This window comes from Canis lupus, chromosome 15 (assembly GCF_048164855.1).
Source record: "Canis lupus baileyi chromosome 15, mCanLup2.hap1, whole genome shotgun sequence".
NCBI classification, from domain to species: Eukaryota; Metazoa; Chordata; class Mammalia; order Carnivora; family Canidae; genus Canis; species Canis lupus.
Genome location: NC_132852.1, coordinates 61,609,165 through 61,623,584, shown reverse-complemented (window position 1 = coordinate 61,623,584; position 14,420 = coordinate 61,609,165). Strand labels below are relative to the sequence as shown.

Sequence of the window (14,420 nt, the reverse complement as noted above, 5' to 3'; positions counted from 1 at the left end):
CCTTCTCTTTTCCCGCAGCTGAGCTTCAGGAGCGCGGCTCTCATCCTGAAGTCTGCCCGGGCACCCCTCGCTCAGAGCCCGCTGTCGGGGAGGCTGGCGGTGGACAAGGGGCTGATGCTTGAGCTCATCCTACTCATATCCGAAGTCTTGGAGGCCTCGGACTGGGAGAAACCCAGGAATTCGGGCTTCCTGCAAGAAGAGGGGACCAAGATCATCTCGGATCTCTTGTTGGTACATCAGACTTTTCTCTCCACGGGTAACAGCCATCCCCTCGTGTAGCTGCTTCTAGAAACCAAAAAGTAGAATTGGCTCTTCAAGTACTGTGTTGATTGTTCTGGGTGGTCGTGGGGCCCTTGGAAATTTTTGGTTTGAATTCCAAGTGCTGGGACGCCTGGGGGGCTCAGAGGTTGAACGTCTGCCTTCGGCCCAGGGAGTGACCCCGGGGTCCCAAGATCGAGTCCCTCGTCGGGCTCCCTGCATGGAGCCTGCTTCTCCCTGTGCCTGTGTCTCTGCCTCTCTCTGTGTGTCTCTCATGAATAAATAAATAAATAAAATCTTTTAAAAAATCAGTATTTCATGGGAATATTGTAATATTCCCATGAAAAGCTGCTTCTGCTCCATCCGTCCACGTTTTGGTAGCTTTCCTTCTGGGATGTCTGCGGTGCTACCAGCCTCAGAGACAGCATTTCTGAGCACACGTTCTTCTCGAGGAGCAAACTGAAGTAATGCAAAGGATTCCTAATGTGCATTCATGCAAAAAAGCATGTTATTCTGTTATTCAACTACAAAAAAATCCACTGACGTTTGTTTCTGCCGTAGTAACTGCCGTAGTAACTGCCGGATTTTTCCCCCGTAGAAAATGGCCCCAGGTTGTAAGGAGTTCATAGACAGGCTTCTTTTTCTCCTCTCCTACCCATTTATCCTCTTTCCTGCCCAGACTTACTGGTTTAGCATACATTTGGGAAATCCGAAAATAAACACGCTCCTGCTTGAATCTCGTAAGAGGAACCACGATTAGCGGTCACGCATTTGTGTGCTGTACACCTAACTCTCCCCTCGCTGAGCCCTGTGGCACCGTGCTGAGGTCAACTGCCAGGTCCACGCAATGTTCAGGCTGCTTCTGGGTGAGCTACAAAACCCCCAGAGGAATAATGAAAGTATAACACTTGTTGCAAAATGCATAAAATCACGGGAGGACGCGTCAGAAGCAAAGAAAACAGTTTGCGTGTTAGTATTGTCCTTCGGTGCTTAGGTCTTCATGTCACAGCGCTTGCTTGGGCCACCGAATCTCAAGCACCCTGAGATGGGCCACCTTTCCCCTTGTTCGCCGCCCCTCACCTGCTTCTGGCCCGAGATACCTGACCCACAGGCACGGCAGGCGCTGACCCTGGGCTTTGTTTCAGGACGGCCTCTCTGCAAGCACGGAGCACCAGCTCCACGTCAGCGCTGGGCAGATGGAGTTCCGCACGCGTCTTCACCACGACCTGCAGAGCTCCGTGCAGAGCCTGGGCTCTGTCCAGGTGCACCTGCCTGCAGACCTGGCCGCGCAGAGTCCTGTGGGGGCCGTGCAGGGCCCGTGCTACATTAGCCAGCTCATGCTCTTCAAGAAGAACCTGTATCCGTGGGGACGAGGTCCTGGGCAGGTACGAAATGGCAGGTGACCGGTCCCTTCCCACGACCACCTCCAACCCGCGGTAAGGAAGCTTTGGTGACGAGGAGAGGGTGCAGGTGACATGTGTTGCTCAGGGCCAAGAGAGGGCCCACGTGGAATGTGCCCTTGGCTCTATTGTTTTTGGAAGAAACTTTTAGCAGAACTAGGTCTCCCAGGATCCAGATGTCTGGGTCCCCTCAGTAGTGCCCGTGAGGCCATTTTAACCTGGTTTACTCGTTTCTGTGACCAAATAAAGACTTTAGCCCCGTGAAACTTAAGAAGGGGCTACCTCGGACCGCCCAGAGCGTACCTCTCTTCTTCCGTGCTCACTCACGAGCACGCCCGGGCTGGACCAGCGAGGGTGGCCGCTGGGTCCCCAGGAGGCTGTCAGAGGAGGGCAGCAGGGTCAGAGCGGGTGTCAGACCGGGGATGTTGGGGACGTGGTGCCTCCACACCCAGGACCCACGTGAAGGACCCCAGCCTGGCTCAAGTGCCCGATAATGCCTGATGAATGAATCCACCACTTACTGGCGGATTCCTTCTTTGGGTGAAAAACGCTCGTCTTACAAAACATTGACGTTTTATTATTGCTTTAGGGAAATAGAAATGCTTAATCAGCATATGAAAGCCATTCACATTAACAAGCAGTAAGGAAATAGAAATTAAAATGATTTTTTATTTATTTATTCATGAGAGACACAGAGAGAGGCAGAGACCCAGGCAGAAAGAGAAGCAGGCTCCACGCAGGGAGCCCGACGCGGGACTCGATCCCAGGACCCCAGGGTCACGCCCTAGGCCCAAGGCGGCGCTAAACCCCCGAGCCTCCCCAGGGATCCCAAAATAATTTTTTTTAAGGTGCAGCAGTGTAACGCTCCAAAGGGACTCCCCTCCAAGGAGCTGCGGCAAGCAGGTGTCCGTGGTGCATGGTCCCCGAGCAGAGCTCACGCGGAGCTTCAGATGCCGGACCTGCTGCTGTGCTTGCAGGAATCCAGAGGAAGCGAGGGAAGAGTCATTCAAAGCACGATTTTTTTTTTTATTCAAAACATTATTAGTGATAACCCCGGTAGAGTCGTTCCTAAACGTTCAACGGGGAGCTACAGCTCACCGACGATTTAAGTGAATTCCGATGATCCCTGTGTAGCCAAATAAAGTGACGTCAGCTGGGGAACTTTGGCGATTTTGGAAGATGTTGCACAAGACCCCAGGAGCCTGGGTGTACATGGCTGGCGCACGGACACGGCCTCCGACGTGGCTCCCCCGGTGGGGCCGGCGGGGCCTCCGAGCGCCGCCGTTCCGGGCCAGCCGCTCCACTCCGTCTGTGCATCCTTCTGTACCTTCCTGGCCGCCCGCAATCTGCCTTCCTGCTGCTCCTCAGGGAAGGAGCAGAAGCGCCGCGGTGCGTGGGTGGCTCAGCTCGGGAAGCGTCCGACCCTTGATTTTGGCTCAAGTCCTGATTTCGGGATCGTGGGACTGAGCTTCGCAGGGCGCTCCGCACGCGGCGGGGAGTCCGCCTGGGAGTCTCTCCCCCTCTGCCTCTCTCTCCTGTCGGGGCAAAAAACTGCTTTAAGGGCTTTGGAAATGATCAGTGTTGTGAGGGTCCTCGCCCGAGCGAAGCAGCGGCGCCGCAGCCCTGCCGTCTTGGCCGGTTCCCAGCGGGTGCACAGCGCGACCCCAGACGTCGGGGCTCTTGTCTCCGCAGATTGGCCAGGTGGTCTCCGCATCCCTGTTCGGCTGCTCCAGCAGGAGGCCCGTCGGCGGCTGGCGGCTGAGGGCGCCCGTGGCCGTGGAGTTTGGGGAGGAAGGCGGCCTGGTGAGGGCCCTGCAAGCCCCCGGGGTCGCGCCGGCCGCGCTGACCCGCTTCCCCTGCCTCTACTTTTGCAGAGGCCGATTTTGCTGACCGAGCTTTCCATTTGGTGACAGGACAACGGAAGAACCAGGACGGCGTTTGTGCTGCTTCGGGACAGAGTGAACGTTCATGAGTTCACGGGCGCTGCGACCCCCCGGGAGTCCCTGCACATAAGGATTGAGTTTTTTAGGCCCCCGTCAGGAGCTTTCCCGGTCATGGTGCTGGTGAGGTGCGTTGCCCGGGCCGGGGTGGGGGGACCCCGCCACCCCGGAGCCAGGCCGCAGCAAGAGCGTCTCCGAGAGCAGGGAGGGAAACCCACTCTGCACGCAGTCAAGACGCTGTCGTCCAATGGCCCTACGTGACGTGGTCACTGGCTCACGGAAGGAGCCGCACGCTGTCTCCTCTGAGATGTGGCTCCTGCCCGCTAAGCTTAGAAGAAGAAATACCTGAGCGTCTGTTACCGCACAGGCGGCCCCATGCGGAATCCGGTTCTCTCTCCAGTGTAGACCTGGGTCAGAATTCTACTTTTTATTTATTTTTTTTAATGAAAAAAAATGTGTTCAAACCGATGTATCTGAGAAGGAGGTTTGCTAATGAATCCCCTTCCCCACGATACTGAGCTTGCGAGGCTCAGGTAGGCCCAGTTCGTGAGTGGATCGAGAGGGGATGCTGAGCAGCTGGCCAGTGGGGAGGGTGTCCTGGGATCCCGCAGTCACAGGGCCGGGTCCCCGGGCCTCCGACAAAGCTTCCCTCCAGCGCCCCCCTGCCCGAGCGGGCCCCTCCGCCAGCTGCGCCTCCCACGGGGCGCCGTCCACACCGCCTGCCGCCTGGGCTCGGTGTGTGTTGTGGCTCCGCCCTCATCCTGCCACGTGAGCGGGGCCGCTACCTGGGGCAGGCCGCTTCTCTCCGTTTGCATTTTCACTTAATTCTTTAAGTCACACAGACACAGGTAGACGGACTGCAGCCAGGTTCCCAGCGGCCCTGTGGGGCTCGCCGTCCGCCGTCTGCCGTCTGCCGTCCCAGAGGCCGCGGCCACTGTCCCCAGCAGGGGAGGCTGCCTGGCCGCCACCTTCCTGAGCCCGCGGAGCTACCGTGTTCCTCCCAAGTCTGTGTTTCATTCAGAGGTTTTTATTCTGCGGCGCCACGAGGGGTGGTGCCCAGTGGTGCTGTGAAGTGAGCGCAGCTGCGTCCCCACCTGTGTCCTCGTCGTCAAAGGGATCTTTGCACAAAAGCGTCTGGTGGAGGTCTTTGAGGGGAGAAAGCAAAACACGACTGGACACTGGGGCTTTGTCTTCCCTTCCAGGTTCTCCGAGAAACCCACTCCTTCTGCTTTTCTTGTGAAAAAGGTCTACGTCTGGGATGAGCAGCCCGTGCACCTGCATATACCTGCTGGGCCTCTGAGAGGTCAGTGGGCGAGGTCTCCTCATTTTAATTTTAATTTTTACTTTAAAAATCTTTAAAGAGATTTTTTTATTTATTCGAGAGAGAGCGAGTGAGCATGCGCATAAGCTAGGAGGGAAGGGGGTGGAGAGAGTCTAAGCAGACTGCCTGCTGAGCACAGAGCCCGACAAGGGGCTCGATCCCATGACCAGGGGATCAGGACCTGAGCTGCAACCAGGAGCTGGGCGCCCAGCACACTGAGCCGTCCAGGGACCCAGTCCTGTCAGTCTGAGTTGCTCTCGTGGTGACAAGGGCTGTTCTAAGGTTCGTGTGGATGGCAGCGCCTTGCTTCAGTCGTGGCGGAGGCATCGAGCGGCAGGTGCACACCTGGGTGTGGCCCGAGCCCATTCACCTCCTCCCCCCCCCCCACCACCTTCCAGGTGCTGCTGCTGCCTCTCCTGTGGGGCCTCCCTGCCTCACCCTCCCCCATCAGGGTGGGGAGGGACCTGGGTGCACCCGGAAGAGAGGCACACGGATCCGACACCCTGCTGGCTGTGGGAGGGCAGGCGGGGGAGCTTGTCTGCACCGGTTTGCTGCACAGTTTAAATAATCTGGGAGAGGAAGTGGCCACATGACTCTTACCCCGCCCCGCTGCCCCCGCCCCCAGCACCCCCATGCCCTGCTCCCTGCCCCACGGCCCCTCTGCCCCTGCCCCCTGCCTCCCATGCCCTGCCCCACTGCTCTCCGCGGCACTGGCCACTCCTCCAGTGGCTTTTGGAACACATTACACCTTGAACCTTCAGGTTGTATTTATTACATTTTATTTTCTCCTTTTAGACCTCAGCTTGGGCTATTTATCCTTATTGGATGCTGACTATGACAGAAGCCCTCGGAACAGATACTCGGCCAAGGCCGTGAACTACACTGTGCGCTTCCACTGGCTGCAGTGCGTCGTCTGGGAAGCCGGAGAGTGGAGGCCAGCGAGCTCCTCCCCACAGCCAGGAGTGTCTCCAGGAAAAGTGAACTGCAGGTACAGACGTGCTGCTGCGGACAAACCCGAGGTTTTTAGAAGCCGACCGCGTTTTCCTCGGCGTGGGGCCGGGTCCCTGGAGCCTCCCTGGCCGTGGGTTCCTGGGAACCTGGTTCGTGCGCCCCTGCCAGTCCGCAAGCCTAGTGCCCTCGGTACAGGAGCCTCCAGGAGAGCCAGGTCTGGCTGTCCAGTGCTCTTGGGTGCCCCCTGCAAGGGGACGGCTGCGGCCCGCGTCCCCGAGTCTGTCGAAGCGCGCTGCTGGGTGGACGGTGGCGCCCGCCGTGGCTGCCCTCCAGCCATGCGGCCTCTGCCATCTCCACCGCTTGTCTGCGGAGAGCCCAGCTCACGTGTGATTGCCGGGGCAAACTCCATGTGCGCACGGTCCCCGTGGACCATGTCAGCCTCCGGCGAGTTGGGTGCATGGGTCACACGGCTGGAGCAGACGCTGTTCATCATCCAGCGGCCGAGCTGACCGTTCCGTCAGGGGCGCTGCCGTGACCCCTCCCCCAGATGCGGGTACAGTGACTGGGCACGTTTAGGAATGGAAATAGTCACTTCCTTCTTACGAAGAATAGGGGGCTGCGGCACCCGATAGGTCCAGGTCCTACCCCACATCGGCACGTCTCGCTGCTGCTCTTCTGTTGTGTTTTTTAATTTATCCGGTGTCCTGGCTAGTGACACATCGACCCTATTGGTCGTGGCTCAGAAGTTCAGTTTGATATCAAAGTAATCATGAGTGCGCTGACATATTTATTCCCTATTATGTCTTGCCGTCCGCGGGCACCGGTCTGTGGGCCGGAGGCCCAGGAGTGACCAGCGCATGGGCCCTGCTCCCAGGATAATGAGAGACAAGTAGGTTTTACTAAAACCTTAAGAATCGGCCTCCCAGCAGTTGTCACGGAAGGAGTGGCGGGACGGGGGCCTGTAGCCCGGGACTGGCGTTCGGGTGCTGGTGGGAGTCTTGTTGGTGGCCATGCATCTGCCCCCAGCGGGGCCGGGCTGGAGCCTGCGGGGTGTGGAGACTGAGGCATCTGCATGAAGTCGCGATTACCAGCCCCCGGCACCCCTTCTGGCCCTCCTTCCACCCACGTACATGATGCTGTAGACGCCACTCTCGGCCCGTGCTTGGTGCCCCAGCCCACGTCTCCCTCCTAGCCATGACCGCCTGGCGCCCGTGTCCATCTCGAGAAGAAGCCCGAATGCCACTTTCTCAGCGAGTGACATTTCCGAGCTGCAGAGGTGAGCTCCGTTTTCTGGAGAACAGTAAGTTTTACTTGCGCCGCTGCCCCCGCGGGAGCCCACGTGTCCTCCTGAGATGCCCGAAGCCCATGTCGCTGTCGCTGGTTTGCATCCTGGCCGGCCCACATGAGTAGATAATCTTCCATGAATATCATATGGCGTCTGTCCTTCCATCCACGGGCAGGAGACGCAGAAACGTGAGAATGTCCGCATCCTTTTTAGCCTGTGGGTCCACACTGACAGGGCTGTTCTTGTCGCCGGGGACACGGTGGTGCGCCCAGCCTGGTTTACGCATGTCCGTAGCTCCCTCTTTCTCTTCCAAACAGAAGGGAGCTGTCTTTATTATTTTTAAAGTTTATTTATTTTTAAAAATTTTTAAAAGACTTTATTTATTTGAGAGAGAGAGCGAGTGAGCACGAGCTGAGCGGGGAGCCCGACATGGGGCTCGGTCCCAGGACCCTGGGATCGTGACCTGAGCTGACGGCAGATGCTTCACCAACTGAGCCCCCCAGGCGCCTGTTTATTTACTGGAGTAATCGCTACACCCCATGCAGGACTCGAACTCACAACCCCAAGATCAGCAGACACACGCTCTTCCAACTTAGGAGCTGGGTGCCCCAAATGTGTCCCGTTTTAGATAATAGATTGCAACTCAAGCTCATTTCTTAGGCTATGGTTTTATACAGAACAAGCATATTTGGATTCTGAAGCATGAGTAAGTAGAGGGTGAGCTTGTGGGGGCAGGAGCCCTTGCTCGCCCCCCACATGGACCACGAATGGGCTTGGCTCAGGGCAGCACTGAGCGCTGTTTGCTGAGTGAATACAGATGGCAGAGGCTGCGTTTCCTGATGAGCGTTGGGTCAGGCTCCTCCCCCTTATGCTGACGTAATGGGGATCCCGCTGGACCATATTATTTAACCAGTCACCAAAGAGTAGATAACTCTGTAGACCAGTGAGTGGATCCCTGATACCACAGGTGTGGGGGCTGCGAGGTCACCAGGCATCCGGTGATGGGACTCGGGACAGCTGTTCAACGGTGTTTTGGGATATGACGAGGGGGGGGGGCAAGGAGAGGGGCAGCCCCGGGGACCCCCACGTAAAGGGCAACATCCCAAGTCAGGCAGGGGCAGCACAGCATCGGCCCAGCACCAGCCCTCTCCCGCCCTGCGAAGCCCCGTCAGAGGCCCGTGAGACTCCAGGTTAGGGTCCTGCACCAGGGACGCGAAGCGGACCCTGCTCCGTGGGTCTGGAGGGGTCGGTGACCCCCTGGCCAGCTGTGGCCCTGGGAGCAGGAGGCGAGGGCCTGTGTGTGGGGGGCAATCAGCCCGACCGTGGAAGGTGGGAGGGACGGGGCGGGTGGGCAGGGTCTGGCGGGAGGGAGGGGGTGTTCATCACATCCGATGTCCAAGCGCTTTATGGACGTCATACCCCTGAGTCTTCGTGTGGGCAGCGGGACCCATGCTCTGACTGTGTGTCATCAAGAAAGCGCCCAAGCACACAGGGATGCAGAGGCCACACCATGCCCTGCGCCCTCCCCTTCTTGGCCTCCTCCCCAGGCCAGAATCCACTGTCTTCTCCGGTTACAAAACGGACAACAATCTACAAACACTTTGGTGAAGACTCAGGGCCTCTGAGCACGCGTGTGTGGGTGTGCGAGTGCGAGCCGGTGTAGGGGGAGTTGCTTAGTCTTTGCCTGAATGTTTATTTTCATGATTCACTACTTATTCCTCTCCTTTCGTTCACAGACACCCGGAGAACCTGCTCCCCGGTGTTTTGATCGTAGTTTTTACAATTCTTTATGCGCTTCTGGTTACTAAAAGCAGACGGGTAGATTGTCATGAGAGAAAGAAAGCCGGTTACATTTTTCTGCAAGAAGATGCTCCACCCGGCCACCAGCTGTACGCGGTTGTCGTGGACACAGGCTTCCGCTCTCCCACCCGCTGTAGCGCCAAGGTGAGCCGGTCGCCCCGGGAGCCGCACGGTACGGGGTACAAGGCTGCGGATGGCGCGAGGGATGGCCCCAGACGTGCCCAGCGTGGACTGGCCCGACCGGCTGCTCCATTGTCCCCCTCCTCTCCCACTGTCCCACTCTCCCTCGCTCATGCCTGTGTGAGCCCTCTGCACCCGCGGGGCCACCCCGAACACCTGTCCCTCTCCATCTTCTCCGTGGAGAACAGCCCGGACATCCAGCCCGCACGCCCTGCCCCGTGTGAGGCAGGTGGACGGTGCACAGGGCGCATCCCGAGCTGAGCATGACGGGGGAGGTCCCATGGGAGGGGCAGGGACCATTTGCAAAAAGCCCTATTAAACCTCCACCTCACGTGCCCCAAAGCAGCTCCACGAGACTAGAGACTGTTGATTGAAACAAGATCTAGAAACTTCTCAAGGGAAGCTGTACTTTGCGATGGGGGAGGATTTTAAAAACTGGAAATAAGTAAGCAGCTTTCCTGGAGACAAGATTAATGAGCTGCAGGCCTCAGAATCGTGTCTCTGGGCCACAGAAGCTGCCCCGGTGTGCAATGGGCAGCCCCGGGGCTGGGATGCGAGGCTGCAGGGCCCGCGGCCACCCTGGTCCCAGCCACGGCCCCCGTGAGCCCGGGAGGGTGACGCGCCTGCACCCGCCCTCTCCCTCTGAGACCTGCACGTGCCCCCGTGAACCTGAGCGGCCGTCTCTGGCTTTTCTAGATCAAACATGTTGGAATCCGGCTGATGCGGGCAGGCGCTGCTTCCGGGGTCTGTCCCGGGAGAGTGCAGGGCAGTGGCCAGGGGCAGGGCTGTGCTGTGGTCCTCGGCCTTCCAGGAAGGTTCCGGAACAGCATAGTGTGGGGTGTCCAGGACCTCAAAGTCCTACCCTTGTGTCTCTGCTCTGAGGTTTACATCGTCTTATGTGGGGAGCATGGGCTTTCAGGACCCCGGGAGCTCTACTGTCCGGAGCAGCCCCTGTTTGAAAGGAATTCCAGGCACACCTTTGTCCTGAGGTGAGCGAGGCCCGTGAGGATGGGGTGGCCAAGGCAGGAGTCCGGGGGGAGCACCAGTGTGCACGTGGGTTTACGCGGTCGTTCCTGTGTGCTGACGCGGAGGGGAGCCCCCTGCGCACGGCAAGGGGGGGTGCCCAGCTCCTCACAGCCCTGACCCCGCTCTCCTGCCTTGGGGAGAGTGGACACGTGTCCGTGCGGAGCCCGAGCAGCTGGACAGGTGGGGCCACTGACCCAAGATCGGCCCCGCTGGGCCCCGAGGTGTGGAGGAGCCACCCTCGGCGCCCTTGCTCCTGGAGAGCTTGTGTCCCAGGTGCATCGGGCACCAGGGTCCTGTCCCCCCGAGGGGTCTCCTGCAGGCTCATCCACGCCGGGGGCAGGTGCACGAAGGCCCTGAAGCGACGGGGCTCAGGGGGGCCGGCAGGTACAGGAGCTGCATGTGCTCCCGCCCGGCGCAGCCAGGCACCTGCTTTGAGGGGCCCGGGGGCCTGCGGGGTTCCCTGTCCATGCCCCAGGCTCCGGAGGGGCCCCAGAGGTCCCTTGCGAGGCGCACGTGGGCTGACATGCCCGAGGCCCCCCGAGGGTGGGAATCACCATGCTCCAGGCCCCACCGCCCACACCCCGGCCTGACCTGGTGCCGCTGTGTCCTCAGCGTCCCCGCTCTGCTGGGCCCGCTGCGGAGGATCTGCCTCTGGCACGACAGCCGTGGGCCCGCCCCGGCCTGGTACGTGAGCCACATCATGGTGAAGGAGCTGGCATCCGGGCCCGGGCACAGCTGGCTCTTCCCCGCTGAGTGCTGGCTGGCGGCGAGCGGGCGGGACGGCCACACAGCGTGGGAGCTGGGCAGCCTGCGCCGGGGCCTCGGCTTCTGGAAGGTAGGTGGGGGGCTGCTGGCACGACACGAGGCTGGGCCGCATCCCCCTGCGGCGACGCTCTGACCCGCACTGCGGTTAGCGTGACGCGCCCAGCGAGCAGCCCACCGCCGAGGGACGGTCCTTGCCGCCGTCACTGAGCACGGTGCCGACCTTGCCCGTGAGGACATTTCACTGAACTCACGGCCGTGCATGGCCTGCGGCGCCCAGGGGGCCGCCTGTTAGGATGGGTGCCCTGTGTGTCCCGGGCCCCGGATGACCAGCAAGCAGCAAGGGTGGGACCGGGGGCAGAAGCACGAGGGGCCACAGCAACGCCACGTATGGAACTTGCTCTGCCCATGGCCCCATCCGCCCTGTACGCCAGTGTACTTTACACGGGTGTAACTGCACGTGCGCATTTTGCACATTCGCTGAGGCCTCTGAAGCCCGGGTGGCCGGCGCGCTCCCGGCCGTGGGGAGCGTGCTGGGAACGGGGGGGCCTGTGGGCACATGGACTGTGGACCCTCAGGGGTGGCACAAGAGCCAGCGACGGCTCATCCCGGAGCTCGGAGGCACCAGCCCACAGCAGGGCCCGGGCGCAGGGCGGGGGGGCCTGGGGGCCCGAGCACCCAGCACGGCCCAGCGTCCCGCCGGTGGGCTAGCAGCATCACCCCGGGATGGCTGCCCCCCGGAGTTCCCGCCGTCGGGGCGACCCCCCGTATCAGCGGACGTCCCTCTCGCGGTCTCTTGCAGCTCTTGTACTGCAAGTTCACAGAGTATCTGGAGGATTTCCACGTGTGGACCTCCGTGTACAGCCGGCCCTCCCCCAGCGGCTTCCTGCCCACGGCACGCCTCACCGTGGCCTTTGCCCTGCTGTGTGCCTACGCGTGTCTCACTGCCCTGGTCACGGCGGCAGGACAGGAGCAGGTGGGGGGCGCCACGTTTTCTGGAAGTGGCTTCCGACTCCCAGACTCACGGTGTGACTCCTGCTCAGCCCAGGGATCCGCGGGCTCACAGTCCTAGGAGGAGGGCCTAAGCGGGGTGGGGGGGCGGGGGGAGGCCGTGATTCGAGCGCCCAGAGGGGATGCACGGCCGCTGGCCTGGGTGCAGGCGGGGTGCTCTCTGGGCGGCGGGCCTCCTCCCCGACCACCGCAGCGCACAGCACGCCCTCCTGAGCCCCCGAGGGGCACAGCAGCCTGGGCTTCCCAGAGCGTGCTGCTAGGCTGTTTATAAGGCTGCCAGTTAATTCAGATTTTACAAATCCTCCGGCCAGAAGCAGCAAGGAGGAGTTCCGAAGGCCACACTTGCCCAGGGGATGCCCGCCTGCGGTTGGCAATGTGGCCTGACTGCGCCGCATGTGACGCAGACGCTGCTCAGAATCTGCATGGGCGGCTGGTGGCAGGCGGGGGGAGGAGGGGCTAGGGGTTCTGCTCTCCTGCAGAAGCGCAGCACGACTCTTGGGAGGTGGAAATACTCACACTCGCCTCTTATGCTGACCTCATGGCCATTCGCGGGCCCCCCCTTTGCTGGGACCCTGGTGAGGGATCCTCAGATAGGCGTCCGGCAGCGCATCCAGCAGAGAGCTCGGTGCGCTCACCTTAAAGCCCGTGCGATGACACCAACGCACTCTGGTGACCTGAGCACCTCGCTACAGCTGGCGTGGGCCCTCAGCGCCCCCGATGCTGCGTCCGCCGGGTCCCTGTGGACGGGCCTCCTGGGCACCCTGCTGGCTTCTCCCGGGGCACAGCTCTTGTCGCTGCTCTTCAGGCTCAGCCAGGTACGGCAGCCTGTGCACGCGCCCTGCTCCCCGGTCCTCCTGCGTCGTGGGGCGCCCGCCCTGACGGCCGCCTCCCTTGTGCAGGACGCTGGCGGACCTTCCCGCGTGAATGCCTGCCAGTCCCGCTCCCCGCTCGTGGGGGCAGCTCCGGGTGAGTGGATGTGGAGAGCAGCCGGGAAATCAGGCAACGGCAAGGGGAGAGGCTGCGACCCCGCCAAGCCCCAGCCGGGAAGCCACGGGGAAGGGCTCACGGGCCGCGTGTCCTGTGTCTCGGGGAGGCCCAGCTCGGCCCGGCGGGGCCGTGGGGAGGCTGTGTCCTGAAGGAGGCTCTCCCAGAGAACCTGGAGTCCCTGGGTGAACACCGCCATTGGACCCCTTTATCATCAGGCCCCAACCCCCGTGGAGGAACGACAGAGGCAGGGAAGAGGCGCGAGGTAAGCACAGGCGGCCGGCCTGGTCCTGTCGCCGTCCTGACGGGTCTCTCTGGACATGGCGGGCCAGGCCCGGGCGGGGATGGAGCTCGCGAACCGGGGTCAGGGCCCAGCAGGCCGGACCGCAGGGGAGCCCCGTGGAGGCCGCACCAGAGGGGCCGTGGGCCAGAGTCGGGAGGGCCACGCACCCACCGGCAGAGGCACTTTGGGGGTCGGGCTGGGGGTCGTGGGTCGGCAGGGCCAGGGCCGCGGGGGCTCAGCCCGGTACACGTGCCCACGAGCAGGTCCGGCTGGGCCCGGGGCGCCTCTGAGGCTGGGCGAGCGTCGCGTTGCTGTCCTTCGGGGCCTGCCTGGGCCGGGCGGGGCGCGTGGCTCCCTGTGCTCTGCAGCCCCCGCCTGCCTGCCGAGCGCCCCCTCCCTCCGGGTCGGGCCCCTGGGCCCTGCTCCCCCGCCTGGGGCTGTCAGCCGCACCGGACCCGCTCTGGCCGCTCCGTCTCTCCCTGTTGGCTGCCGCCACCCCGTACTGCCTGGGGCGCCGACCACCCCGGCAGACGCGGAGGAGCTGGTCCCGGGCTGCCCGTGCCTCGCCCACCCCCACCTTGGCCCCGTGGGCTGAGTCCCCGGGAGACGCCGGCCCAGCTCCGGAGAGAGCCCGCAAGCCCGGCCTCGTCCTCTTCCGTCCCTTGCAGGGCAGCCTTGTCTCCGGGAGCAGCGGGGCCTGCAGGAGGGCGGCCCGGGGTGACGGTGCAGGGTGTCCGCCCCCTGAGCGGGAGGACCTGGGAGCTGACGCCGCCCAGCGCGCTCGGAGGGAGAAGGGGAGCCCCGGGGCTCAAGGTGCAGACGGTGACGTCGGGGCCGGGGGTGGGGTTACATCGGGCCGGGCATGCAGTGACGTCAGGGCCGGGGGTCCAGTGTCGTCGGGGCCGGGGGTGGGGTTACATGGGGCCGCAGGCGCGTGATGTCAGGGCCAGGTGCGGTGACGTCGGGGCCGGGGGTGGGGTTACATCGGGCCCGGGGCGCGTGACGTCTGGGCCGGGGTGTGGTGACGTCGGGCCGGGGGCGCGGTGACGTCGGGGCCGGGGGTCCAGTGACGTCGGGCTGGGGTGCAGGGCCGGGCCCTCCTGCACCCGGGGCTCCTGGGAGACGCGGGGCCCCGCAGTGGGAGCTGGAGCCCAGGAGGCCGGATGCTCTGACCACACGCGAAGCTTTGGTTCCCGCGTCCCGGGCGTTCCCGGCCGGC

General features: G+C 62.3%; 1 protein-coding gene across 1 annotated transcript in view; it reads left to right on the top strand.

Annotated features, from left to right (window-relative positions):
• PKD1L1 (polycystin 1 like 1, transient receptor potential channel interacting) overlaps positions 1–14,420 on the top strand; it is a 79,977-nt gene that overhangs the window by 40,822 nt on the left and 24,735 nt on the right. Inside the window, exons 26-39 of the mRNA XM_072775765.1 lie at positions 19–231; positions 1,404–1,643; positions 3,351–3,461; positions 3,572–3,726; positions 4,801–4,901; positions 5,715–5,907; positions 7,063–7,146; positions 8,892–9,099; positions 10,018–10,124; positions 10,774–10,996; positions 11,726–11,988; positions 12,224–12,900; positions 13,137–13,183; positions 13,870–14,109. Coding sequence (XP_072631866.1) covers positions 19–231; positions 1,404–1,643; positions 3,351–3,461; positions 3,572–3,726; positions 4,801–4,901; positions 5,715–5,907; positions 7,063–7,146; positions 8,892–9,099; positions 10,018–10,124; positions 10,774–10,996; positions 11,726–11,988; positions 12,224–12,900; positions 13,137–13,183; positions 13,870–14,109 — 2,862 coding nt within the window. The remainder of the gene's footprint in view (positions 1–18; positions 232–1,403; positions 1,644–3,350; positions 3,462–3,571; positions 3,727–4,800; positions 4,902–5,714; positions 5,908–7,062; positions 7,147–8,891; positions 9,100–10,017; positions 10,125–10,773; positions 10,997–11,725; positions 11,989–12,223; positions 12,901–13,136; positions 13,184–13,869; positions 14,110–14,420) is intronic.